This window comes from Mustela lutreola, chromosome 7 (assembly GCF_030435805.1).
Source record: "Mustela lutreola isolate mMusLut2 chromosome 7, mMusLut2.pri, whole genome shotgun sequence".
NCBI classification, from domain to species: Eukaryota; Metazoa; Chordata; class Mammalia; order Carnivora; family Mustelidae; genus Mustela; species Mustela lutreola.
The window spans coordinates 79,500,012-79,527,079 of NC_081296.1; the positions used below are offsets into that span (position 1 = coordinate 79,500,012).

The window sequence follows — 27,068 nt, forward strand, 5'->3', positions numbered from 1 at the left end:
GCATAGTCTTTGTCGCTTCCTAGTCTTGGGTGGTTGTCAAAAAGGTTGGGACTATGCTGTAATCACAGCAGACAGACCACAGCTGTTCTGTAACAATTAAAAAATATAAATAAATTTCTGCAACACCTACAGAACATTGGACAAATTAATTTTCTCTGTACACATTTTATTTTACTGTGGTTCACTTTTGTTTATTGAGGTATAATTTTTTTCTACAATAAAATGCATAGATCAGTCTGGTGTGTCTTGAGAGTTATAAATATCCAAGGAACAAAACAATATATAAAATATTTCCTTCACCTCAGAAGTCCCCTTGTGCCTCCCTCCAGTCAAACCTCTCCTCTTGGAGATAACTATTTTCTGATAGTTGGACCATCCTGGACTCCTAAAAAACTCTTTTCTCACAATATAACATGGATGTTAGATGTCACTAAATTGATATACTCTCTTCAGGAAGAGAAAATAAATAGGTGATTAAAAGCTGCAGTTGACTGAATCCCAGTCATAAATCAGCACATTGATGCCAAGCAAATCAGACACAGACTTCCTCGCTATGAAAATAGGAAGCTATTGAGCTACTGTTTCTAGTGAAACTTCTGAGCCACAGCTGCTGCTGCAGAAAGCTGAAGAGATATTTGCAATTTTTGAGTGGCTACATTTTTGATATAAGAAAATAAGAATGCATAGTCTGGTGAATTTGATCTTGTTTCAACTGGAGGGTGCAATATTCAAAAGCAAGATTTTTCTAACACTCTTACTATTGGTTGCTGTTAGACACGTGCTGCTGGTCACATTTTGTCAATCACAAAACTTGCTGTGATAGCATTAAAAAGACAAGGAACTTTATCCAGTGGAAATTTCCTCAGAACCCATGCCTTGGAGTGCATGAAGAAAAGTTATGAGAATTGAGGGTGAATAGTTTTCGCTTCTTGTCTGGAAGAAATTTCTGTGAGTATATTTTATTGTAGACTTTGGCTGGAGATAAAAAAAAAAAACAAAGCATACACTGTACAAAAAGATGGATGACTACTTGTCCTTAGAAGTCACCATAATCATAAGTAATTGTATTTCTTTTGGAAACTTACCAGTCCATCATAGATGCACTGGCTAAAGATGGCAAATGGTTGCATCCTTAATATCCTACAATTCAACTTAATTCATATACATGTCCAGATATAATGGTTGCGAATTAAATTACAAAAAGACCAAATAAACAAGTTAGACTCCATCCCCACCAAGTAAACAAGCCACACATGACACAAGCCCACGGGTATTTCCTGTTGTGGCACAGAAGTTTCTTACAGCTCAGTAACAGTGTGTGCACCCTGTGAGGCACAGGGCAGGCATTTAGATCTGAATTTGAGGCAGAGCACAGCACATTTCACTCAGAGGAAGTGCTCCAACATGCTACTCCTTAGCCTGCTGAGAGCAGTGATAGCCTCCCTCTGCCTTGGTAAGGCTAGTAAGGATGGCCACAGACATAGATTCAAGCTCCTCTGAGTCCTGAGTCCGGGGCTAGAGGCAGGTGGGATTATTATTGTCTGGTGGGGTATAGGAAGGGAAATAATGGTCAGGGAAATCAGAACTCTCAGTCCTACATGAGTTCCTTAAAACCCTAGAGATACTACCAGAGGAATCAGCCTCATTCTCTCTCTTTTCTTTTTGCAGGATCCAGCATGGCACAGAATGTAACTCAAGCCCAGCCTACCATCTCTACACTGGAGAATGAGACTGTGACCCTGGATTGTGTATTCGAAGCTAGTGGATCGACTTATTATTTATTCTGGTACAAACAACTACCAAGTGGGGAAATGATTTTCCTTATTCTTCAGGAGTCATACATGGAGCAGAATGCAACAGAGGGTCGGTATTCTCTGAACTTCCAGAAATCAGACCATTCCATCAGCCTCACCATCAGAGCATTACAGCTTGCGGACTCAGCAGTGTATTTCTGTGCTCTGAGAGACACCACAGTGATGCAGCACCAGAGGGAGCCCCACAAAAACCTCAGATCTCCACAGGAGGTATCCCCCAGCTCTGAACACCTGGGGAGTGGCGAGTGGAAGGAAGAAGCAGGGGCTGCACTTAATGGGGGTGGGGATTCTGAGGTGGATGCTTCACTGGAAGGAAAATACTATTTCTCTGGCTCAGAGAGCATATGGAACAGTGTCATTCAACAAAAGCATCTTTATCTTCAATTCTTTACCTTGCAGTAGATCATTTAGCAACAGATTAAAAGGAATTTGTTGGTGATGATTACATTAAAATGGAAGACCCCAAATCTAAATGGTTTCCTTGTTTCAATCCGTAGTGCCAAACGCAGTCATATGGTGCCTAAATCTGTCTTGGGGTTGGAAAGGGGGTCTCTAGGAGGCTTCATTTGAAGGATCCAATGTCTTCCACAACCTAAAGCTAAATGTGCTTCTCTGTCATGGATATACTTGTGCTCTGCAGAACGTCCCCTCCTTATGCCTTCTTCTGGTCACTAACTGCTCTTCCAGAGAAACCACAATCCCATAGATAGATTCATTTTGCCTGGTTTTGAACTTTATATAAATAAAAGACTCAAGTTTGTGTTTTTTCTATCCCATCTGGATTCTTCTCTTAGTACTCTATTTCTGAGATTCAGCCATACTGTGTATAGTCTAGTTTTTTTGGTTTTGTTTTGTTTTTGTTTTTGTTTTTGTTTTAATCGCCGTGTGATTACATTACAGGTTAGCCATCTGCTTAAATGGTTATTTGGATTTTTCTAGTCCTTGGCTATTACGAGTAGTGTAGCATGAATATTCTTATAGTGTTCTTTGGTGAACATAATTACATACTGCTTTTGGGCATATATGTTGGAATTTCTGGATGATTCCTATAACTGTAGGCTCCACAGAGTAAGGAAGACTGCATGTATTACATGTACAGAATACTTGGCACATAGTGGCTCCATATTAAGTATTTGTTGTTTGAAGAAGAATAAATTGATAACATCAACAGATAAAGAGTTTCTAGACTTTGGATGCATATGATAAGTATGGGTTAATTATTTCTTGTATTTGTCCATTTCTATGACCATGAGAACACTCCTTCTGTTTGCCATAAATTCCCTTTCTTTTCCTACAGATTTTTCTCACATGACACTGTTTTCCAGGTTTGTAATTTAGATGGTCTCTAATTGTTAGCATAGATGCGGGCATCTTCATCACCTGAGTGAGGATATAGAAAGGCATATATCTTTTTCAGTTTCTTGTGGCCTAGATGCCTCTTATATATGTGTGTGGATTCTTCTTGGTTTAGGCTAGTGTTTTATCCCTTCTCTGGTTTGATCTCCTGGGTTTTTATCTTAGGATTTGAACCTTAATATTTACTGTGGCTGGAAATAGGAGTCCTATAAAACTAGGGGTGATGATGGCAGGGGGTGTGTGGTCTAGGCTGAAAGAAAATCACAGCTAACTCAGTTCTCTCTGTGTCCCCATATTTTTCAATTTCATCCTGATTTCTGGACCATAAATGAAATGACCTTTATACTACAGGTGTTCTCCACACAATAGATAGCGTCCTTGTATATAATTGTATTGTCTCAAACTGTCTATTGCCCTTTGTCTTTACTCTTGCCATCGTGTGTTCTACTTCACTGTATATTTTTTCTTTCAAGTCTAGTGACCTAGTTGATTTACTTAGCTTTTGGGTAGACATTCCTGTTATTGGATGTCTTAATCTAAGACTTAAGGAAATGAGCTTGTTTTTCTAATTTCCTGATGCTGATTCCAAGTGCTGAATTATTTCAATCAAGAATACTTTAAAGCTCCTAGATTCTTAGCCCTTAATAAAACTTTTAAGATAAAGTTTAAAAGTTTATATTAAGGGCTAATAAAACTATTAAGCCCTTAATAAAACTATTATCCTCAATTGTAATACTGGTCTTTTCAAAATCCTCTCATGAGAGCAAAATCATCCCTGTCCCTGAGATAATAGGAAGAAAACATCACCACATCCTGGAGGAACTGAGATATTTGGTCTTGGAAATGTGTCTGTGGAAAAAGGTAGATAAAAGAATGTGGTTTTAGTGAAAAGTAATAACAAGAAGAGAATATTCTTTTCTTCAAGAAACATGTGCCCAATTATCAGAAAAGAAGTTAAAGACAAGGAAGGAAAATCCCACTTTTAGTTCAGGTTAAAGTTCAGACTTAAAGATGATAGATGGGTATTTTTCTCAGAGAATTTCAAAATTTAAAAAAATGTGAATGTTAGGCAGTATTACAGTTACCCTTTGTCATGTGACCACTTAGCAAACTTATACTAGAAAACATTTGAGAGCCTGATGAGGTGAGAAAAGTTTGATTTAGGAATCATATTTTTAAATTTACCTTTTAGGTAGAGAAATCATGGTAAGTATAAAAAAAATTGCAAGCTCACTCCTCTGTGAGAAGTCTTCAACTTACATTTTGGGTATGCTGCTTTAAGCTAGTTACATGATCAGAGCAAATTGGCAAAGCTCCAGACAAAGATAAGGGCACATTCCTCTTTTTAAAAGAATCTTTTAAAAATTATAAAAAGTTAACTCAAAATGGATCATGGACTTAAATGCAAAATATAAAACTATGAAACTTTTGGAAGAAAACATAGGAGAAATTCTTCAAGACTTGGAGCTAGATATAATACTAAAGTTCTGAGATTTGACACTAAAAGTATCACACATACACATACTTAACTACATCAAAATTAAAAACTTTTCCTCTGCAAAAGACCCTGTAAAGAAGATGAAAAGATAAGCTACAGATGGGGGGGTGGTAAACATTTACACACCATGTAAAGTTGTAAGGCATAGAGCTTATATCTAGAATATAAAAAGAATCCTTACATCTCAACAGTAAAAAACAAATAAACAATTAGAAAATAGACAAAAGAGTTGAATAGATATTTCACCAAAGAGGATATAAAGATTGCTAATAAGGAAATGAAAAGATGTTCAACATGATTAGCCATCAGACCAATGCAAATTACACCAACAATGAAATAGCACTACGCACCTACAACAGTGGCTAAATTTTTTTTAAAAATAGTGATAACACCAAATACTGGCAAACATGTGGAGAAACTGGATCATTTATAAATTGCTGGTGGGAATGTAAAATGATAAGGCACTCTGGAAAATAGTAGTTTCTTAAAAACTAAGTATGTCCTACTATATGATCTAACAATTACACACTTGGGTACTCATCCTAGAGAAATGAAAGCTTATATCCACATAAAAACCTAGACATGAATATTCACAACCGCTTTATTCATAACAACCAAAATTTGGAAACAACCCAAATGTCCTTCAGTGGGTGACTGATTAAGCAAGCTGTGGCATATCCATACCATGGAATACTACTCAGAAATAAAAAGTAACCAACAGGTTGGATATACCCAATATCTTGGATAGATCTCACACTTTTATTACTCATGTGGAGTGAAAAAAAAATCTCAAGAAGTTATGTCTATGCAAGCCTATTTATACAACATTATTGAAACAAAATGGTAGAGATGAAGAACAAACAGATTAGTGATTGTCAGAGCTTAAGAGTGACATGTCAGATGTCATGCTACAAAGGGGATAGCATGAAGAAGACTTGGGGTAGAAAATCGTGCATCTTGATTGTGGCAGAGGATCTATACATATAATACACATGAATTTATCTATCTGTATATGTATAAAGTTACACAGAACTACACATACACACATACAGTCAAATGAGTGAATGCAACACTGTGGAAACCTAAATAAGCTCTGTGGATTGTACTGACATTAATTTCCTGGTTTAGATATCACTGGAGCAGACTCGGTGAAGAGTACGTGTGACCTCCGTGTAGGTTTTTTGAAGCTTCCGTGAATCTATAACCATTTAAAATTCAAGATATTTTTAAAAATTTCTATGTTATTCATTCATTCAGTCATTCATTGCGAGCACACAAACAGGGGGAGGGTCAGAGGGAGAGGAACAGTCTCAAGCAGACTTCCTGCTGAGCACAGTGCCCGATGAGGGGCTCCATCCCATGGCCCTAAGATCATGACCCGAGCCAAAGCCAAGAGTTGGATCCTTAACCAACTGAGCCATACAGGAACCCCCCCAAATTTAAAATGTTTTCTAAAAATTTAACAAAATTCCCATCAAACTCACAGTTGTTAATTAACTTCTCTGGCTCTATTACACATCACATATTCAGCTCCCCAATTCTTGTCATTCCTGTCCTCCACAGAGCTCCTGCTCTAATCTTACAGTCATCTTTTCTTTTTCTGGGGTACACATATTCAGTGACAGAGAAAAACTGCCTTTAAATATGATTTATACAAGTCAGAGTTTGCTAAGTCTGGCTAGAATAAATCATATAAGTCAATGATAAATTGTATACAGGTTAGTGCAGTGACTTTTAGATCACTAAGAAATTATCTAACTCTCAAATAAAAAGCCAAAAAAACAATGAGCGTTGTACTGTTAGTACTACACATTCTGTGTAGCTCATATTTTCTGGTTACTGAGTGAGAGGACAACGGATGGAGTGACATCAAAGCAGTGCATCAGAGAGTTGATTTTTTTTTTTTTTCTGGGGTGCAAAGTATGCCATTTGGACAAGTCTGAAGAGAACTCATACAAATGGTGATTAATGCAACAAGATAATGCATATTCAATGACAAAATACAATGGCATGTCATAGAATCAAACAATTAGACAATACTAGTTTTGCCATAGATAGCCTAGCTTAGTGTTACTAATTTCAATATTAGTATTGAAATATTAGTTACCCTCTAAATTCAATAGCTCTTGTTTTTTGTAGTAATGTGATACTGTCTAGAACATGATTACTTTGAAATTTTTACCATATTTACTTAAAAACAGACATGCTGCTTCTAAAACTCAAGTGAAAACAAAATGTGCAGAAAATCAGCATCAAATTTGAAACAGAAGAATGATGGGGATGGAGTAGACCCAAAACTCTATCAACCATCAAATATTATAAAGCTGGAATAATTAAAAATAATTAGTACTAGCAAATGTAGAACTAGAGAGACTATGGAAGAGAAAAGAGAAGACAAAAATAGAAACAAATTATGAATAGGAAATTACTATAACACAAAGTACTGCTTATCAGGGAGAAAACAATGAAGGAGCAGATAATGTTGGGGCAGTGAACTAGCCACTTGAGAAAAATTGGCCCCAAACTTATTCCTTAGATCAAAGTAATTCCATGTGGTAGACTAAAAATACTAAATTTTAAACATAATAGGAAATTTCAGGACTCTTTAAAAACAATCTTAGCAAGAATAAGGACTTTCTAAGCATGACTCAAATTTCAAACTTCAGGCAGAATGAACAACAAATATTAATAATAAATAAGAGCACATCAAAGCAAACATTTCTACATGGCAAAAACTTCATCAAAAGCCAAAATCAAGTGCCAAAATGGAATAAAAGGATTCAAAACCAGAGAAAATATAACTTACTATATAAAGAGCTTTTTAAAATCAATAGGTACATTAACCCTCCAAAAGAAAATTGCAGCAATAATAGCTACAATTAATCAGGTATATTTACTATGTCCTAGCCATTATTCTAATTGCATATAACTATATAAATATATACGTAATCTATCTGTCAATACATATTTCAAATGATACAGCAATTCTAGAAGGTATGTACTAATCTTTCTCCACTATTCAGAAAAGCAGGAAAAAGGAGGCTCCCCACTAAGCAGGGAGCCCAACACAGGACTTTATCCCAGGACCCCGGGATCATGACTAGAGCTGAAGGCAGATGCCTTCACCCAGCTGCCCCAGTAACACTTACTTTTACCATATATCATTTACTTATGTAAAATGTTTGTGATTTGCATGGATAATAGTTACCCTCCCCCAACACAGTGGTGACCTTCTGTCTCCTTTGAGATCTAGAAGTGGAGAGGTCTTTTTTCCCCTCTGTTATGCTCTTCCCTCCCTTCTATAACTCTCAAGTTTGTGACCCTGAGTTTTGGTCACAGTTGGTCCCTAGAGCCAGGCATAAAATTATTTGAAGAAATGGATTTCTTATATTCCCTATCTCTAATCAGTGATGTTTCCAGACATTGCCACACCCTATTTGATTTCCCTCTTTTTGAACTCAGGTCCTTTTAAATGTAAGATTCTGCTAAGATTCTTGTGTATTATATGAAGAAACACAATCCATGACACCTACACTTGGGTCCAACTCTCTTATAAACTCTGGTAGCAGTTTAAAGGCTATTCAAGGAACAATGAAATAACTAAAAGTGTAAATAAGAGAAGGCTTTTCTGACTCTTTGAACCTCATAGACACTATGCTCACCAAAAGCAAAATGTCCTTCCCTCAATCTTTTCTTTGTGGGCTGCATATAGTGGGTGCTGTGAGATTGTGTTATTGACCAGGAGGTGGCAGTGGTTCCATTCCTCTCCTTCCTTGATTCTTTAAACATCAAAAGCATGAAAGTTACTCTTGATTGGCTGAGTCACTAAGAGAAAGGCTCTCTCCCCTGTCAGAGAACAAGAGCCAAGCCCCAGAGACAGCGCCTCAGAGAAGATTTGGAATCATTACAAATTGTACCAAGACTCAGACGTCAGGATGGAGAATATGCTGGAATGTGCATTCATAGTTTTGTGGCTTCAGCTTGGCTGTAAGTTAGAGATTAAGAGAGGAGAGCCACCAAGGACACATTTATCCAAAGCTGGGGAGAAGAGATAGGGGTTCCGTGTCTGCTCACCGCTGGGTTTTTTCAAAAATGTTGTACTAAAGGCTTTCTATCATTTCTGATTTTGTTTTCCTGAACAGGGGTGACTGGAGAAGACCGGGTGGAGCAGAGTCCTCAGACCCTGAGACTTCAGGAGGGAGACCGTGTCCGCCTCAACTGCAGCTACACAGTCAGCGCCTTTAACGGGCTACAGTGGTATAGGCAGGATCCCGGGCAAGGCCCAGAATTCCTCTTTGTCCTATATGCAGTTGGTGATGAGAAACAGAAAGAAAGACTAAGAGCCACACTATTAAAGGAGGGAAGTTCTCTGCACATCGAAGCTTCTAAACCTGAAGACTCAGCCACTTACTTCTGTGCCGTGAAGACACAGTACTCCCAGGCAGCCTGGGAGCTGTACCAAAACCCTGCAGTTGCACTCTGGAATAAGGGCATCTCTGCTGTTCCTCTTCCTCAAGGAAGTACTTAGCATTCAGAGCCTCTTTCCAAGTGGTCCTGTGGAGAAAGAAGTCTTGTGACACAGCTTAGATGGCACGGATTACTGTTCCTTCTGTTCTGGTCCTTAGGATAGTTCCTTTGTGTGTTCTGTATCAGTCTGCTCTTTGAAACAGCTCAGGGCTTTCCTCACCTGGATACAGAAGGGATAGCTGTGCAATGGACAGCCTTGGTTTCTTGCTTTGGGTCACTTGAAAAGAGACTGACCAGAAATACACTCTTCCCTCCCAGAAGTTTTTTTTTTTTTCTTTTTTCTTTTTTTTTAAGTGCTTTATATTCTCTTACAATAATCTGGTCACATCTTTATTAAATGAATCTTTCCCATTTTAATATAGTCTTCTCGAAGCCCACATCTTCACCAGCCATATTTCTACATTTCTCTTCTCCTTAATCACCAAATTAATGGAAGGAATTTTCCGTACTCACTGTGTCCATTTCCTCAACCCCCATTCTTCACCCCTGCCAGAATCTGGCCTCTGTTAGTATCAGTCCAACAAAATCTTTAGCCTTCACTCCCATGACTTTGGTGTTGTTGAAACCGATGGATTGATGTTTTATCCAGTCCTCATTCTGTCTGAAATTCACAGCAGTCTCTCTTCCTTTCTTTTTAAATATCTTTCTTTTCTTCTCTTTTCTTTTTTTTTAACCACAATCATACTTCATATATTTACAAAATCAAATAGCACCCCTTTTTGGTCCCCACTCCTCCACATACTTCAGTCCTCCCTCCCTGGTGGAAATGCTTTTAATTCTCAGGTGGTGGCAGTGATATTCATTTCAATATTTTTAAATGCTGTTTCTTTGGCACCTGGATGGTTCAGTCAGTTAAGCATCCGACTTGGTTCAGGCTCAGGTCATGGTCTCAGGGTTCTGAGATGAGTCCCAGATGGGGCTCTCTGCTCAGCAGAGAGGCTGCTTCCCCCCACTCTCTCTCTCCCTCTACCCCTTCCCCCATTCATGCACATTCTTGGTCTCCCTCTCTCACATAAATAAATAAATCTTTAAAAAAAAAATAAAATTTTCTGTTTCTTTGTTTTTTTCCCTCTTTTTTTTTGTAATTGAGTTACAACACGTATAACCAAATGCACAAAACTTAAAACCTACAGCTCAACAAATCTTTACACTTCTTTATAGCCATGTAATACCATCCGGATCTGCAGAGTGAATATACCTGTTGCTCCAGAAGATTTTCACATGCCCCTTCCAATTCAACAGCCCTTCTTTCCACTCTCCACCCTGAATAACCACTGTTCTGACTTCTGTAATCCATTCTGGAACTTCACTGCCTAGAATTGTGCAGGATGGTGCAGTATGTATTCTCATATCTGGTTTCTTTCACTCAGCATAGTTATCTTTGCAATTCATTGATTCTGCCCTGTGTATCAGTTGTTTACTCTTCCTTATTGATGTGTAGAGTTTCTTTGTATGAATAAACAATTTACTTCTCCATTCTCCTTGAAATAGACGTTTGGGTTATTTGGATTGTTTACAGTTTGGTGCCATTATGAAAAAGTCTGTGTTTTGGTGGACAGATAAACTCATTATTTTTGGATAATTCCACTAGAATGGACTTACTGGATCAGAGAGTATGATATATTTAACTCTAGAGCCAGCTGATAAACATTCTTCCCAAAGCATTGAACCAATGCATGAGAGTTCCACTTACTCCATATTCTCACCAAAAAGTGATATGAGTTTTCATTTGTTTTTAATTTAAGCCATTCTGGTGATGTATAGTGGTATCCATAAAATTGTGGATTTAATTTTATTTTCCTGAGGAATATTGATGCTGAGCACCTTTTATACGCTCATTGGCCATCTGGATATTCTTTTGTGGCCAGTATGTGTTTCAAGTTTTTGCCCATTTGTATGTTTATTATCCACATGCATACATTATATTTTCTGGCTATGGACTCATGTTAAAATTCTGTACTGTGAATTCCTTCCTAATCCACTGTTTGGCTGTTCACTTTCACAATGATATCTTTCAATATACAGATATCCCTAATTTTAATAAAGCACAGCTAGTCCTTTTTTCCCCATATCGGTTAATATTTTGTGTGTGTGTGTGTTCTATTGAAAAATCTTTGCCTACTTCAAGGCATGGACATGTTTTTTCATTTAGGTCCATATTCCAGCTCACACCAGTATTTGTGATAATATGCAATAGGTGTCAAGGTTCCAGTTCCTTCATAACCATTAAGAGAAAAGATCATCCTTTCTCTCCTAGAATTGCAGTGGCATTTTTGTCACATATCATGGACCTTACATATGTAGGTCTCTTCTTGCACTATCTTCATTCCATCTATAGAACAAAGTGTTTATTAATATAGTTCTATAAAATTTGAAACTCATTGTGTTTTTCCTTCATCTTTGTTCTTCTCCAAATTATTTTATCCATTCTAGGTCCTTTGTAATTCCACACAAATTTTAGAATCGATTCCTAAATTCTAAACCTTTTTCAATTTTCACAAAATTTCTGTTGCAATTTTGATTGGTTTTGCATTATATCTATGAGATCATCTTGGGGAGAATTGATATCTTAGCCACACTGAGTTTTATGTTGTAAATTTAGACTATCAATTTATTTAGGTCACCTTCTATTTCTCTAAGCAATATTTTTTTGTTTCTTTTTTATTTAAATTTAACTAATTAACATGTAGTATATTATTAGTTTCAGAGGTAGAGTTCAGTGATTCATCATTTCCATAAGATGCACAGTGCTCATTCCATCAGGAAATGGTTTTAATTTTTAAGATAGTGATCATACACTTCTTATGTCAGATTTACACCCATGGATAGAGATCTCAAGCAATTTTTTAAAATGTTATTTTCCAACTGTTGCTTATGTATAGAAATACAGCTGGTTTTTATATTGACCTTGTGTTCACTGAACTTGCTAAATTTAGTAGTTAATTCTGTTTGTGAATTTGTTTGGATTTCCTACCTCCATAATGATGCTACTTGCAAATGAAGAAAGTTTTATTTATTTTCCTTGCTTTATTTGCCAGCCTTGTGGCAGAGTCAGTTTCCTGGAAATACTGAGATCTGCTTATTATGACAGGTGGGCAAAGATTTAAAAATGCAAAGGATATAAACAGACCGAGTGGAGTCTGGAGGCCTACCTTATCAGTTAGACCAACAATTGATCTCCTCATAAATGGACTCTGAACAACAGACTCAACTGTCCCATCCCTGTCTTGTGGAGAGGGGATGGGGGAAGGACTAGAAATCAGGGAAGCAGAAATGGAAGCTTCCTGATTTAGGGAGAGAGACAGAATTATTCTTTTATCCACATCACCTGGTTTTGTCCAATTTTAGCCCATTGGGTTTATAGCTTTACAGTTTTACCCAACATAGAGAATAATCCCAGGATTCTTGTTTTAACCTGCCCTCATCTTTCCATCCTCATTGTGACCACTGTTGCCTTTATTATCATTTATTGAACATTTAGCATATGCCAAGTACATTGCCCAGCACTCTACTTACTCATTTCATAATACAAAAAACTGTGAAGTAGTATTAACACATTTTCAGATAAGGAAACTGAGACATACTGCGTTGAAAGGTGAAGGAATTTCTGAGATAAAGGATAATATTCTGGGCACCGTAACATGAGATTTAAAAATAAGAATGCCTGAGCTAACCAGCTGGACAGTACTTCTCAAATGTCTGGATATTTAAGAATCACATGAAGACTTTTTTCAAAAGTACAGATCTGATTCTGATCAATAGATTCTGAGTGAATAGGTCTGGCATGAGGTCAAGGGCCACATTTTGGTGAGTTGGTGGTGATTTGGGTTTAAAGGACTAGAAGATCTTACCTTGAGAAACCACTGTCATTGTGAAGCTGCTGCCTTTCAGGAGGATGGGTGACGCAGACCTGCAGGTATTGGGGGTAAATGTAGATGAGAAGTGCTGAGGGACCCTCAAGCCCTACTTTGACATGCCTGAGTGCAGCTCACACCTTATTTCTGGTTATGCCATATCCTATTTTAGTTAGTAGAAAATTTCCTTCTTAATGATAAAAAGACAATAATTTTTTTTCAACAACAAAAAGAAAATTATCCAAGGTTTGAAAAGCAGTCAAGAGGAATAATGGACAGACAAGCCTTCTGGTTGCAGACTTAACCAGAAAAAAATGGCCAGAACAACTTATTCCACTCTCCAACATGGATAAAAGTTTATTCGTTCTTTATATTTTTTTTAGATTTATTTATTTATTTATTTGAAGGGGGCAGCAGAGAGAGAGAGGGAAAGAGCATCTCCAGCAGACTCTGTACTGAGCACAGAGTCCCACATGTGGCTTGATCTCATGACCTTGAGATCAGGACCTGAGCTGATAATCAAGAGTCAGACGCTTAACCAACTGAGCCACCCAGGCACCCTTATTCTTCATTTTTAATTAAAAATTAAAACCTCTCTATATGTTAAAGGCCATAAGTCAATTATCCCTTAATATTTTCTCCTCTCTTCCAACATTTAAATATATTATATTTAATATATTTAATAATTTAATAATTTTTAATTTTTACTCTTTCTGGATTCTTTAAAACATTTTAACTTCATATTAAAGAAAGCTGGTTACAACACTCATAAAGATCTGCTTGCTGCAGAATATAGCACACTAGTTCTCTAATCTCTGCCTTTATAGTTCTCTTATTAATTTCCAGTAAAGACTACAAGATAATGTATAACTGGGGGCGCCTGGGTGGCTCAGTGGGTTAAGCCACTGCCTTCGGCTCAGGTCATGATCTCAGGGTCCTGGGATCGAGTCCCACATCGGGCTCTCTGCTCAGCGGGGAGCCTGCTTCCTCCTCTCTCTCTCTGTCTCTGCCTGCCTCTGCTTACTTGTGATCTCTGTCTGTCAAATAAAATAAATAAAATCTTTAAAAAAAAAAAAGATAATGTATAACCGTTTCATGACCATGTTTAAACTTTTGCCATATCCTTATAGTCAGTCTTTCCCTTTCCAATATTTATGTTGAATTTTGGTTAGTGTGAGGTTTATTATTTAATTTTGTCCCCCAAACTTACCCAATATTAATGGAACAGTCTTAATGCTCCTAATATTATTGGAATATATAAGATATATTTATTTATATATTTATAATCTATATAATATTTATACATCCATATATATTGTATAATATATTATTATGGGATATTTATATTATATAATACATAATTATGAGATCATATGTGTATATATTTTCATATTGTCTTTTGAAGAATTAGAAATCTTTATTTAGAATCATCTAGGGGTGCCTGGCTGGCACAATTGGTTAAACCTTGGACTCTTGTTTTAGGCTCAAGTCATGATCTCAACATGGTAAGATAAAACCCCACACAGGGCTCTGCTCAGCATCAGGTCTATTTGACATGATATTCTCTCCCTCCCTCCCCCTCTGCCCTCCCCCCTTTCCCTCTGCCCCTCCCCTTGCTCGCATCCCTTTCTCCCTCTAAAATAAATACATAAAATCTTTTTAAAAATAAGATAAAGAATTGTCTATAGAATTAAATTGTTTATAGAATTAAATATTCTTTTTCCAGTTAGATGAATAGTATGTACTGAAGGGCATTTTCCACTGCCACAAATTTGGCAGCTAGGACCCAAAACTAGGGACCAAGAAGGCTTAAGCATCTACCATTTTCCATTAAGAAAGTCTCACAGCCAGGCACTCCCTCTAGGATTTATGAGAAATGAGTGAATAGGCGCTATATCTCCCAACCTCCAACCTTTGCCCCCTTAAGCTGATATGAAGAATGGGAGGAGCCAAGAGGGAAAAAAAAAGTGTTCCCCTTTCCCCAAAAGCCACTTGAGGAGTCTGCTTCTGAAGCAGATTGTGATCTATGTTTATACCTGCTTAACAGAAGACAAGGAAATTGGAGAAAGGTGGTAGAGTGGGGAGAGGTAGCAACCTGGCTGCCTGGGTTTCTCTACTAGGCATGGTGAGGACCAGCGAGGGTTCTCCAGGGCAAGTGGTGCTTCTGAAGGCAGCAGGGCCTGCACTGTCCTGTAGCGCTCCCAGCAGAAGAAAAGAGAGCACGAGAAGCTGAGGAGAATGCCCCTGAGTAGGGACCCTCTGGGAGGGGACCATCAACAAGGGGAGAACCCAGGCTTGAGGAGGCCCCTCTGGGTCCCCTGGTCTCTCATGGGGATGCCTGCCTCATGGAGGCCATCTAGAAAAGAGAAGGAAGTGAACAGAGTAGCCAAACTGACCTCACTGTAGCCAGGGGCCAAGACTCAAGTTCAGGGAGCAAAGAAACTAAGGCAATCTATGGAAGATATAAACAAGACTACACTGAGATTTATTTAATAACTGAAAATGGCCCAGAGGTTTTGCCATTTTCTTTCCAGGAATTCTTTAAGGGAATAAGGTCCAGCATCCCTCCAAAGCACCTGCCAATACTTTAAGCCTGTTCACTTGTCTTTGATACTCTTTCCTTTCCCCTTAGAAAATGTTTGCTCCACGTAGAAAATGTTGATTTTGTCTTGGTTAAGTAAACTTGCATTATATCTTTGTAACATCTCCTAAATCTACAGTTGTTTCAGATCCTCCCATTTGCCCATACGACTGAAATTTTGAAATAAAATGACTAACAAGGCATCTGTATTTTCTTTTTCCAGCTGTGTGTCCTGTTCTTGAAGTGATGAGCCGACAATTACACCACTGTCTGAAAGGAAGATCATGTGGGTTTTTTTAATAATGAAAAAAAAAGCAAAAACTCTTAATATTCCAAAAATTGTTGTGTCTCACATGATGATCATCCTGAAACCACAAATGACCAAAATTGAAGTCCTTTCTTTTTTTCTTTCTTTTGGAAAGATCTTGTTTATTTACTTGACAGACAGAGATCACAAGTAGGCAGAAAAGCAGGCACATAGAAAGGAGGAAGCAGGCTCTCCGCTGAGCAGAGAGCCGGATGCGGGGCTCAATCCCAGGACCCTGAGATCATGACCTGAGCCTAAGGCAGATGCTTAACCCACTGAGCCACCCAGGTGCCCCAAGTCCTTTCTTTAACATCATAAACACATCTCAGCGATTCTCCTCCAGGTCTATAAAGCAACTTTACTAAAGCAGACTGTTGGACTTGGCCGGGGTGGGAAGGAAGGCCTTCATGTGTTTAGTCACAAGAGGGGGATGGATGCTCTATTGTCAATAGCATCCCTGATCCACTGGGGGAGAGAGTGTTTGGCTAGCATTCAATATTGAGGTTGTACAGAACTGTGACAAATGATATATTTTATTCTCTTCATTATAAGCAGAACAGTCTGTGCACAGCTTCCAACATTCAGTGATTCCTGGCCTTGTCCCAATCCATTATGAAAGGTTTTCATTCCACTTAAAATAGGACAACAGAGGAAGACGGGAAGTGGCTGTGCCACTTTCAAACATAAATAATCTATTTTTGTCAATTTTTTGCAATGATAGAGAAAAGTAGAATTTGGGGGGGAGTGGGAAGGAAATTATTTTATTCAATCTATTTCAGTTCTCTTAAATTTGGGAAGATAACAGGAAGAAATGTTCAAGGTCACTCCTCCTCCTTTCTTACAGAGCTTTTCCTCTCCCTCCTTTCTGTCCTCCTCTGTAGGTCAACTGTGTGTGATCATGAAACACACACAAACACACACACAGAGAAGGAGGAAGGTGGGTTTTGAGCCGGTTTGTGCAATATAAAAGGGGGTGCCATTCCAGGTCTCTTGTGAAGTCTCTGAATGCCCCCTAGAGAGACATGATCCCTGGCGGTATTTTAGGAGACCAGAGAATCCGAAAACCTGCCTTCTAGATCGGGCTCTGACCTTCACCTTCCCAGTCAGTTTGAGCACGTCACTTTGTGCATCTGAGTCTCATTTGCTGATTCTTGTCATTTATCTGGGCTTTCTTGGTCCTCTGATGTACATTATCTGGTGGTTTTCCTGAACATAAAGAAAAATCCTTGGAGCTCCCCAGTCCATCAGTTTATTGATAAGCTGTATTCTCTCTTGGGTTGTGAAAAGGCAGTAAGAAATGGATTCTGGGCGGATGCGGTCCTTCTTTTCCTCTTTCAGACTCATCTTCTTAGAGTTTAAATTCATAAATCTCCTCAAGAGAACCCCTGAGTTGAAAGTGGATGCCTTTGTTCATGTTGTTACCCTGGTTCCAAGGACAACACTAAACCAGGGACCTGTTGTCAACCAAGAAACTACTATCTCACCTGCTACTGGAGGCCTGGAATTCCCCAGCACAGACAGCCACCAAGGGAGGGGCTGCAGTGACTCAGCTGGTGTGTCTGTTGTCTTACCTGTTACCTGATGGGTGAGAAATGATATAAAATAATATAAAGGGGGGCGCCTGAGTGACTCAGTGGTTTAAGCCTCTGCCTTCAGCTCAGGTCATGATCTTAGGGTCCTGGGATCGAGCCCCACATCGGGCTCTCTGCTCAGCAGGGAGCCTGCTTCCTCCTCTCTCTCTGCCTGCCTCTCTGCCTACTTGTGATCTCTCTCTGTCTATCAAATAAATAAATAAAAATCTTTAAAAAAATGATATAAAGGGACTTCTCAAGAAGGTGTGAGCCGAGGAAAGCCAGCACTTCCGGGCTGAAGTGGCAAGAAGAGGGAAGTAGTTCTAGGAATCTAAAGAAAGCAACAGCAACTGGATAGTAAAAACTTAGATTTCTTTTCTGATATAAGCATTTATAATTTGCGTTTTTCTCTATGCACGGATATTTGGCAGTGGACACATTTGGTATTTAAAACTTTGTTGTCATTCAGGAGTAGGAAGAGAGAGAAACATTTCTCTGGCAATGCTGGGGTGGGTCCTCAGATGGCAGTGTTTCCATTTCTACCTCCTACTCTTTGCAGATCAGTATGGGGTTGGGGGTGGTGAGTGCAGCTGTGTGAGCATGTGACCTTCCTCCGTTTGGCTGGGCTGATGCTGTTTCCTATAAATGTTTGAACATATGTGGCAGCAAAGCAGATTCTTTATCTTGTGAGACCTTGTCAATACTGCAGAAACAAGAACAAGTTTCAGTAACTCTAAGTGGCAGAAAGAATGGACAAATCCCTGGGCTTGCTCATCCTTTGGTTACAACTAGACTGTAAGTTAAAGAGATTTGGAAATGGGCAAAGAACAGACAGACCCCAGGGCATTTCTACTGGGGGTGGGGGAGATAAGGACTTGTATCCAGTGTGATGTTTTGCATAGATTGAAAAAGCAAAATCAAAAGTAATTTCCAAAGAAGACTTAGCCACTAACCCGCCTCTCTGTGTTCTCTTTCTGGGCAGGGGTGAGCAGCAAACAGGAGGTGAAGCAAAGTCCTGAAGCTCTGAATATCCAAGAGCAGGACAGCGTGGTTCTCAACTGCAGTTACACGGATGGCGCTCTTTATTCCCTTCAGTGGTTTCGGCAGGACCCTGGGAAAGGGCTCACATTGATAATGATAATTCTGTCAAATCAGAAGGAACAAACAAGTGGAAGAATTAAAGTCTTGTTGGATACCCGGGCAAGACAGAGCTCTTTATACATTGTAGCTTCTCAGCCCAGCGACTCGGCCACCTACCTCTGTGCAGTGAGGCACAGTGTGCAACAGGCTCCCGCCACCAGTACCCAAACTCTGCAGCTGGGGCTCCAACCACATGTCCTGTCTTGAAGCTGAGGGGCCTTTCTCCATCTAGGGGTTTTCTAAATTGACTCTCTCCCCAGATAGAAGCAATTAAATATGCAAAACCTCCTCTATATATGTACCAATACATAGATACACACACATACATATATGTTTGTATACATACATATATGCATATAATATACAGATGCATCTGGAGTTAAATTCAACCTTTCATTTTTTTATCAACTTCAATTTAAATAATAGCTTTACTGAGATTAATTCCCATGTCATACAATTCACGCTTTTAAAATGAACCATTAAGGGGCGCCCGGTTGGCTCACTTGGTTAAATGACTGTCTTTGGCTCAGGTCATGATCTCCAGGTCCTGGGATGGAGTCCCGCATTGGGCTCCCTGCTCAGCGGGGAGCCTGCTTTTCCCTCTTCTACTCCCCCTGCTTGTGCTCTCTCTTTCTCTCCTTTTGTCAAATAAATAAAATCTTTTTAAAAAATTTTTTAAAATACAATAAACCATTAAGTGTCATCTAGTACATACACAGTGTTGTGTAACCAACAACTCTACCTAGTTTTAAAACCTTGTCATCAGCTTGAAAGGAAACCACATACCCAGTAAAAGGTTATTCACCCTTCTCTACTTCCCCCACCCCCTGGTAACCTGCTTTCTGTCTCTATGGGTTTGCCTATTCTGTTCATTTCATATAAATGGAGTCATACTGCCTTTTGGGTATGGCTTCTTTCACTTAGCCTATTGTTTTGGAGGTCCACCCAACCCAGGATCAGCTGGAGAAAGGCTGATATTCACCACTACCCAATCACACAGGATGCCTTACTTCTAGTTAGGTTGCTACATCTTCTCCATTTTTTTTCCTTGTTTTGCAAGAATCTTGTCAGTTTTACTGAACTTTTTAAAGAACCAGTTCTTTGTTTCATTGATTTTCTCTACTGTTTTTACATTTGCTATTTAACTGTTTTCTGTTTTTTTTTTATTTCCTTCCTTACACTTGTTTTGGATTGATTGTTGTTTTCTTTTTCTGGGTTTTTGAGGCGAGCCCTTAGATGATTGATTTGAGACCTTTATTCTTTTCTAATATTTGTGTTTAGTGTTATAAATTTCCCTCTCAGCACTACTTTGGCTATGTCCCCCAAATTTGGATATCTTGCATTTTTATTTCCATTCACTTCAATATACATTTGATTTCCTTTGAGACATTCTTTATGACCCTTAGATTAAGAATTGTGTTATTTAGTTGTTAAGTATTTGGAGATTTTCCTGTTATTTTTCTGTTACTTATTTACAGTTTTATTCTATTGTGGTCAGAGAGCACACTCTTTATTATTTTTATTCTTTTTTATTACGCTTATTAAAGTTTGCTTTATGGCTCAAGATACGGTTTTACTTGATATGTATTTCATGGGCACCTGAAACCAATGTGTGTTCTGCTGTTGTTGGGTAGGGTGTTGATGGGTAGAGCTGGCTACTAGATTCTGCTGATTTGTGGTGGTGTTGAGTTCTTCTATATCCTTGCTGATTTTCTGGCTAGTTGGTCTCTCTTGTGGACAGAGAGATATTGATGTCTCTATAATTCTAGATTTGTCTGTTTCTCCCTTTAGTCCTGTCAGTTTTTGTTCCACTTATTTTTCAGCTGTTGGTGGGTGCATACACATTTAGGATTGCTATGTCTTCTTAGTAATTTACCCTTTTTATCAGTATGGAAGCTTCCTCTCTGTTTCTGGTAAATTTTTTTGTTCAGAAGTCTATCTACGGTATCTGATATGAATATAGCCATTACTCCTCTCTTTTCATTAATGATGACATGATATATCTTTTTCCATCTTTTACTTTCAACATACCTGTGTCATTTAAAATGAATTTCTGGGCACCTGGGTGGCTCAGTGGGTTAAAGCCTCTGCCTTCAGCTCAGGTCATGATCCCAGCGTCCTGGGATGGAGCCCTGCATCGGGCTCTCTGCTCAGCAGGGAGCCTGCCTCACCCTCTCTCTGTCTGACTCTGTGCCTACTTGTGATCTCTGTCTGTCAAATAAATAAATAAAATCTTTAAAAAAAATTAAAAAATAATAAAATGAATTTCCTGTAGAGAGTTATTATTGGATTATGTTTTTTGATCCACCTTTTTTTTTAACTATCTCTTCATTGGTATATGCAGGACAGTTTCTGTATCTTAACTGATATACTTATATAATTTGCATTTAATGTCATTGATATTTTATAGATAGATCTGCCATTTATATATTTATTTTTTTGTTCTCATTGTTTTTGTTTTCCTGTGTTCTTTCTTTTGAAATTCTGTGAGTTACTTAGCATTTTCTAGAATTCAATTTTAGTATATCTGCAGTGTTTTAGATGTATCTTCCTGTATAGTTTTTTTTTAGTGGTTGCTGTAGGTACTACATTGTATATACACAACACAGTCTACTAGTGATGTCATTTCACCAATTTGAATGAAGTCTAAAAACACTGTCTCCTTTTTACACCCGTTTATCCTCCCTTATTCATAGTATAATTTTCTTTAATATTACATATATATATACTTAGAACATCATTAGACATTGTTACAATTTTTGCTTAATCCATTAAATGTAATTTAGGAAACATATTTATCTGTATTTTTGTTTACTGTGTTCTTTCTTCCTTCCTGATGTTCCAAGACTCCTTCTTTTATCATCCATTTTTCTGTTCTGGATTGACAGCTCTTCTGTTTCAGCAATTGGAAAACATTCGTTTACTTCCTTCTGGCTTCCTTGGTTTCTGTTGAGAAATCCACTGTCTTTGGAATTGTTTTCCCTTAGGTAGGGTGTCATTTTTCTCTAGCTGCTTTCAAAATTTCTTTCTTTCTTTCTTTCTTTCTTTCTTTCTTTCTTTCTTTCTTTCTTCCTATCTTGCTTTCTTTCTTCCTTATTGAAGAAATTTTTCTTTTCTTTCTTTTCAGATCTTACTGTGATGTGTTTGGGCATGAATTTCTTTGTTTTCTGATTACTGTGCTTTAGCCTCTTGAATCTGCATGTTTATGTTTTTTAAAGAAATTTGTAAGTGTTTAGTCATTACTTCCTTGAGAATTTTTCAGGCCTACTCTTTCTTTTCTCTCTTCCTGGGATTCTGATAATTCAGATACTGGACCTTTTGGCCTAGTGCTACAGGTCTCTGAGGCTCTGATCACTTTTTTCAGTCTGCTTTTCTCTGTTGCTCAAATGGGCAGTTTCTATAGTTTTATCTTCTTGCTCATTGATTTTCTATTCTGACCTATCCATTCTGCTGCAGTGCTCATCCCCTGAGTTTTTCATTTTGCTTTGCATTTTCAGTTCTAAAACTTCCATTTAGTTCTTCCTCATATTTCTTTGCTGAGTCTTTCTTTAAAAAAAAAAAAAAAAGATTATATTTATTTTATTAGAGAGAGGGAGAGAGAGAGAGAGATCATGAGCAGGGTAAGAGGGGTAAGAGGGATAAGCAGTCTTCTGCTGAGCAGGGAGCCCAATGTGGATTCAATCCCAGGACCTAGGATCACAACTTGAGTGGAAGGCAGATACCCAACCAACTGAATGACCCAGGCACCCTCTTTTTTTTAAAATCTATTTTGAACATGTTTATTGTTGCTTGTTGAAGCACTTTTTATGATGGGTGTTTTAAAACACTTGTCAGATAATTCTAACTTCTGTTAGAATGAGTAAGGTGTTGGTACTGATTGTATTTTCTCATTCAAGTTGAAATTTTCCTTGTTCCTTCTATGGTGAGTGATTTTTAGTTGCAGCCAGGATATTTTGAGTATTATGTTGAGAAACTATGAAGCTTATTGAAACTTTTTGTTTTAGATGGATTTTTCTGACGTCACTCTGTCAGAGGAAGAGGAGGTTCAATCTCATTATTGCCAGGTAGAAGTAGAAATTTAGGTTCACTATTCAGCCTTCTTGATACCCAAGAAAGATAGTGCACTTCATTACTGCTGGGTAGGAGTTGGATCTCCAGCTCCCCACAGGGTCTCCACTAACACTGTGGAGGTGGCCTTGTTACTATTGGGCAATAGTGAAAGTCCTGGCCTGTATTATCTCTATTAGACCACTCCCGTGGGGAAAGGGAAAGGCACTTCACTACTCCTGATGACAGTGGAAGTCTAGACTCCCCACAGAATCTCCACTCACACCTAAAGAACAAAGTAAAGTTCATTACCAGAAGGCAGGAATTAAAGTTCCCATTCTCTATTTGTCCTTCTCTGACACTACATTAGTAGAGGCACTAAAGGTGCCTCTTTATGTTTGGAAAGCAAAAGTCTAGGCTCCCCACTTGGTATTTGATTGTGATGGTATGCATGGGGTCACAGTTTTTCCTGTGGTGTTTGGTTAAAATATAGTGTTTATTGTCTAAACATTTTCTATCTTGTTAAACAAAACCCTTTTCTGGCCTTTGGACTAGAGAAAGCAGGCTTTTTTAGGTCTTTTAAAGGTAATATTCTCTGTAATATTTAGACCTTTTCACCTGGATGAACCATGATGTTCCCTTCAGGATGAACCATGATGCTTAGAATTTGCCTAGGTTTGCAATGGAATGATTGTCAGTATGCACGAAGATGAGGTCGTGGCCTATGTAGTAGAAGGCATCTGTTTTTCCAGCTAGGATTCATTCCTACTTTTTTTAGTAATTATACCTCATACTTGCTTTGAGGCACAACTCCTCTTCCACTTTAAGTATACGTGGTTTAGGTGAGGTTCTAATGTTGGCTTTAGTGATGGAGTCCAGGCTGATCAGTGGACTGAATCTCTCTTGGCCAGGTTTTTCAGCCTTGAGAGCCCATTGGAACAACCCTGGGGCTTAAAAGAGCATTGAGGGGTGCCTGGGTGGCTCAGTGGTTAAAACTTCTGCTTTCAGCTCAGGTCATGATCCCAGGGTCCTGGGATCGAGCCCCGCATCGGGCTCTCTGCTCAGCAGGAAGCCTGCCTCCTCCTCCTCTCTCTCTCTCTGCCTGCCTCTCTGCCTACTTGTGATCTGTCTGTCAAATAAATAAATAAATAGGGCGCCTGGGTGGCTCAGTGGGTTAAGCCGCTGCCTTCAGCTCAGGTCATGATCTCAGGGTCCTGGGATCAAGTCCCACATCAGGCTCTCTGCTCAGCGGGGAGCCTGCTTCCTCCTCTCTCTCTGCCTGCCTCTCTGCCTACTTGTAATCTCTCCCTGTAAAATAAATAAAATAAAATCTTTTAAAAATAAATAAATAAATAAATAAATAAAAGAGCACTGATACCTGGGTCCATCTCAGGCAATTAAATCAGGTATCTTTGGGTGGTTCCCCAAAACTGAAGCATTGTGTTTCTCTCTGTCTCTCTCTCTCTTTTTTTTTTTTTTTTCCCCCAGCTGTCCCAGATTCTAATGTGCAGCAGTGATAACAGCTGGATCCAGATACAGTTACTGGAGTAAGTGGAGGTTTGTGGCTCAAGTCTTGAGAATTAACTCAATTCTATACAGACAGTGACTGGTTCAAGGGTGAGATATACTTTGAGGGTTTTTTTGTTTTGTTTTGTTTTTTTGAGATTTTTATTTCTTTACTGGGCGCCTGGGTGGCTCAATCTGTTAAGTGTCTGGCTTCAGCTCAGGTCATGAACCCAGGGTCCTAGGATCGAGTACCCCACTGGGTCCCCTGCTTGGTGGGGAAACTGCTTCTCCTTCTCCCTCTGACTGCTACTCCCCCTGCTTGTGCGGGCTCTCTCTCTCTCCCTCAAATAAAGAAATAAAAAAATTTTTAAAGATGTTATTTATTTATTTGACAGAGAGAGAGAGAGCGAGTACAAGCAGGGGGAGGGGCCAGTGGAGAGAGAGAAACAGACTCCCTAAGGAGTTGGGAGCCCCACATAGTGTTCAATCCCAGTACCTTGGGATCATGACCTGAGCTGAAAGCAGATGCTTAACCTACTGAGCTACCCAGGAGCCCCAACTGGGGAAGTTTATTCAAGTGAGAAGTACACTCTCAAGATAGGAGAGAGAGTGAGCTCCGGAGAGAGCTGCACTGCAGGGCTTCCTGACTGAGCTCATGGGTGTTTCCTGATTTTCAGCTTCCTTAGCTCCAAATCTGGAATGAGACAAAAAGAAAAACCCAGGAAATGCACCATGTTATTCCTTCTCAGGTCTCAAAGTCACTAGTTGGTTGGACTTCTTATCGCCACCATTTTTTATTTTATACACAATGTTTAGGGATTTTAATCATACAGGACTTAGAGAAAAATACATCTATTCCATGCTCCCAGTAGTGAAAATTCATGCATTTAATTATCAGAAGAAGTTCATAACATTGTGTAATTATTTAAGCTTCTTTTCCTGCAGTTCATATTTATAAACCTTATGGTATTACATAGTTCTGCATTTAAACAGATTTGAAAAAACAATAATAGTATCATGGATGCAGAGAGAAACATAGTATTAAGTCACTCAATTTTGTTATTCATGTGATCATTTATAGTTTCTATTTGTGTTTAATATAAAATGGAGTGAACATTATAAGGGGTAATTTTTAAGTGCAAACTTAAGTCACAGACAAATCATTTATTGAATTTGAGTAATATTCTAAAAATTGAAATACCTTCTTCATTAAATTGTTAATTACTTACATAAAAACTAAAGACTGAATCAAGAAAATAAGTCTTCTCCCAAATATACCATAACTATTAAACATTTTTGTGTATAGTGGAGAAGAGTCTTAAACTCTTAACTTAAATCTTAAACTTTGTTTGATCCAGATGTCAAATAAGCTAGTCATGCCACTAGTCATGGGCCAGAATTTTTCCATCACTGAAGTCCAACTTTGTCAGATGGCGATCATCTGTTCTGATTTCTCTCATTTGGATACTCCCACCAAATCTGTTCTTTAATAACATTTGATCCTCCAGCTCCTTCCTGTCTTCAGTTCCATCCTCTATGTTCTCTTCCTTCTCATCCAGCATTCTCCATGGCATATTTCTTCAACTGCTTTGTGTTTGTATTCTCATCTCATTTCGTCCATTTGTTATCCTATGACACTAGTATTAGTCATGGTTCTTCAGAGAAACAAAATTAATAGGGTATACAGATAGATAGATAGATAGATAGATGGATGGATAGACAGATAGGTAGATAGGTTGACTGATCGATTAAAGGAATTGGCTCACCCATTATAGAGGCTGATAAGTCCCACAGTCTACCATCTGCAAGCTGGTAGGAAAGCCAGTGGTATAATTGAGTCCCTGTCCAAAGGCATGAGAAACAGGAGCTCCATTGTATGACAGCAGAAAAGATGGATATTCCAGCTCACGAAGAGAGAAGAAGTAAGAGGGAGAGAATTTGCTCCTCCTCCACCTTTTTATTCCACTCAGACCCTCAGTGGACTGGATGATACTTGCCCACATCAATGAGAGCAGATTGCTGTTCATTCCACTCAGTTAAATGCTATTCTCTCCTGGAAACACCCTCAGAGACATATGCAGAAAGAATGTTTTACCAGCTATCTGGGCATCTCTCAGGCCAGTGAAGTTTGACAGAAAATTAACCATCACAACACAAGTGCTAGATTTCCCTTCTGGGCCAATCATAATTTTTAGTCATATTGCTTGATTGGTGAGCATAGTTGGTAAAAGTTACATAGCCATACAGAAGGTTGTCTCCATATAGTTATGGTTTTTAATAGCAATTGTACATGAAATGGTGCATGAAGATATTTTATGTTTCTGTAATCTGCTATCATCCCATACTCCGCAATATATCCCTTGAACCTCTACACTGCCAAAATGATGTATCCACCACCTTTTGATTAGCCATGGTGGATGACCATAAAGAGAATTGATATCAATAAATGAATTATCTTCAACTTTCTGCATCCCAACTAAAATTTTGCTGCTTTTTATACATATAATGTACCCCCCCCCCATAATAATGTAAAAGTCATCCCTCTTATTTTGAAGCAGTACCTTGTGCCCAAACTCTTTATCCATACCATTCTGTCTCACTCCTTGGGCACCTTAGCCCACTCTAATTACCCAAACTCTATAGTCCTTTTTTTGGGTGGGGGGGCACTGTTTCCCTTTCATCATTTAAAATATTCACGCTTTCTCATCTTAAAAAAATACCTAAACTACTCCCCAAACCCATACATGCCTCTCCTGCCACCAATCCATTTCTTGGCTCCCTGTCCCTTTACTTGGTTCCCTGTCCCTGAGTCATAAATGCTCCCATCTTGTCACCTTTCATTCCGTACCTCCGTTCATTTTGGTTTT

At 38.6% G+C, this 27,068-nt stretch overlaps 2 gene segments (V, D, J or C); both read left to right on the top strand.

The window, feature by feature from the left end:
* The first annotated feature begins 8,508 nt into the window (after positions 1-8,508).
* LOC131836328 (T cell receptor alpha variable 20-like) lies at positions 8,509-10,840 on the top strand. The segment is given in 2 exon segments: positions 8,509-8,655; positions 8,811-10,840. Coding segments are annotated over 2 exon segments (438 nt in total).
* A 7,322-nt stretch (positions 10,841-18,162) lies between these two features.
* On the top strand, positions 18,163-19,184 carry LOC131836329 (T cell receptor alpha variable 21-like). The segment is given in 2 exon segments: positions 18,163-18,303; positions 18,491-19,184. Coding segments are annotated over 2 exon segments (411 nt in total).
* The last annotated feature ends 7,884 nt before the right edge of the window (positions 19,185-27,068 follow it).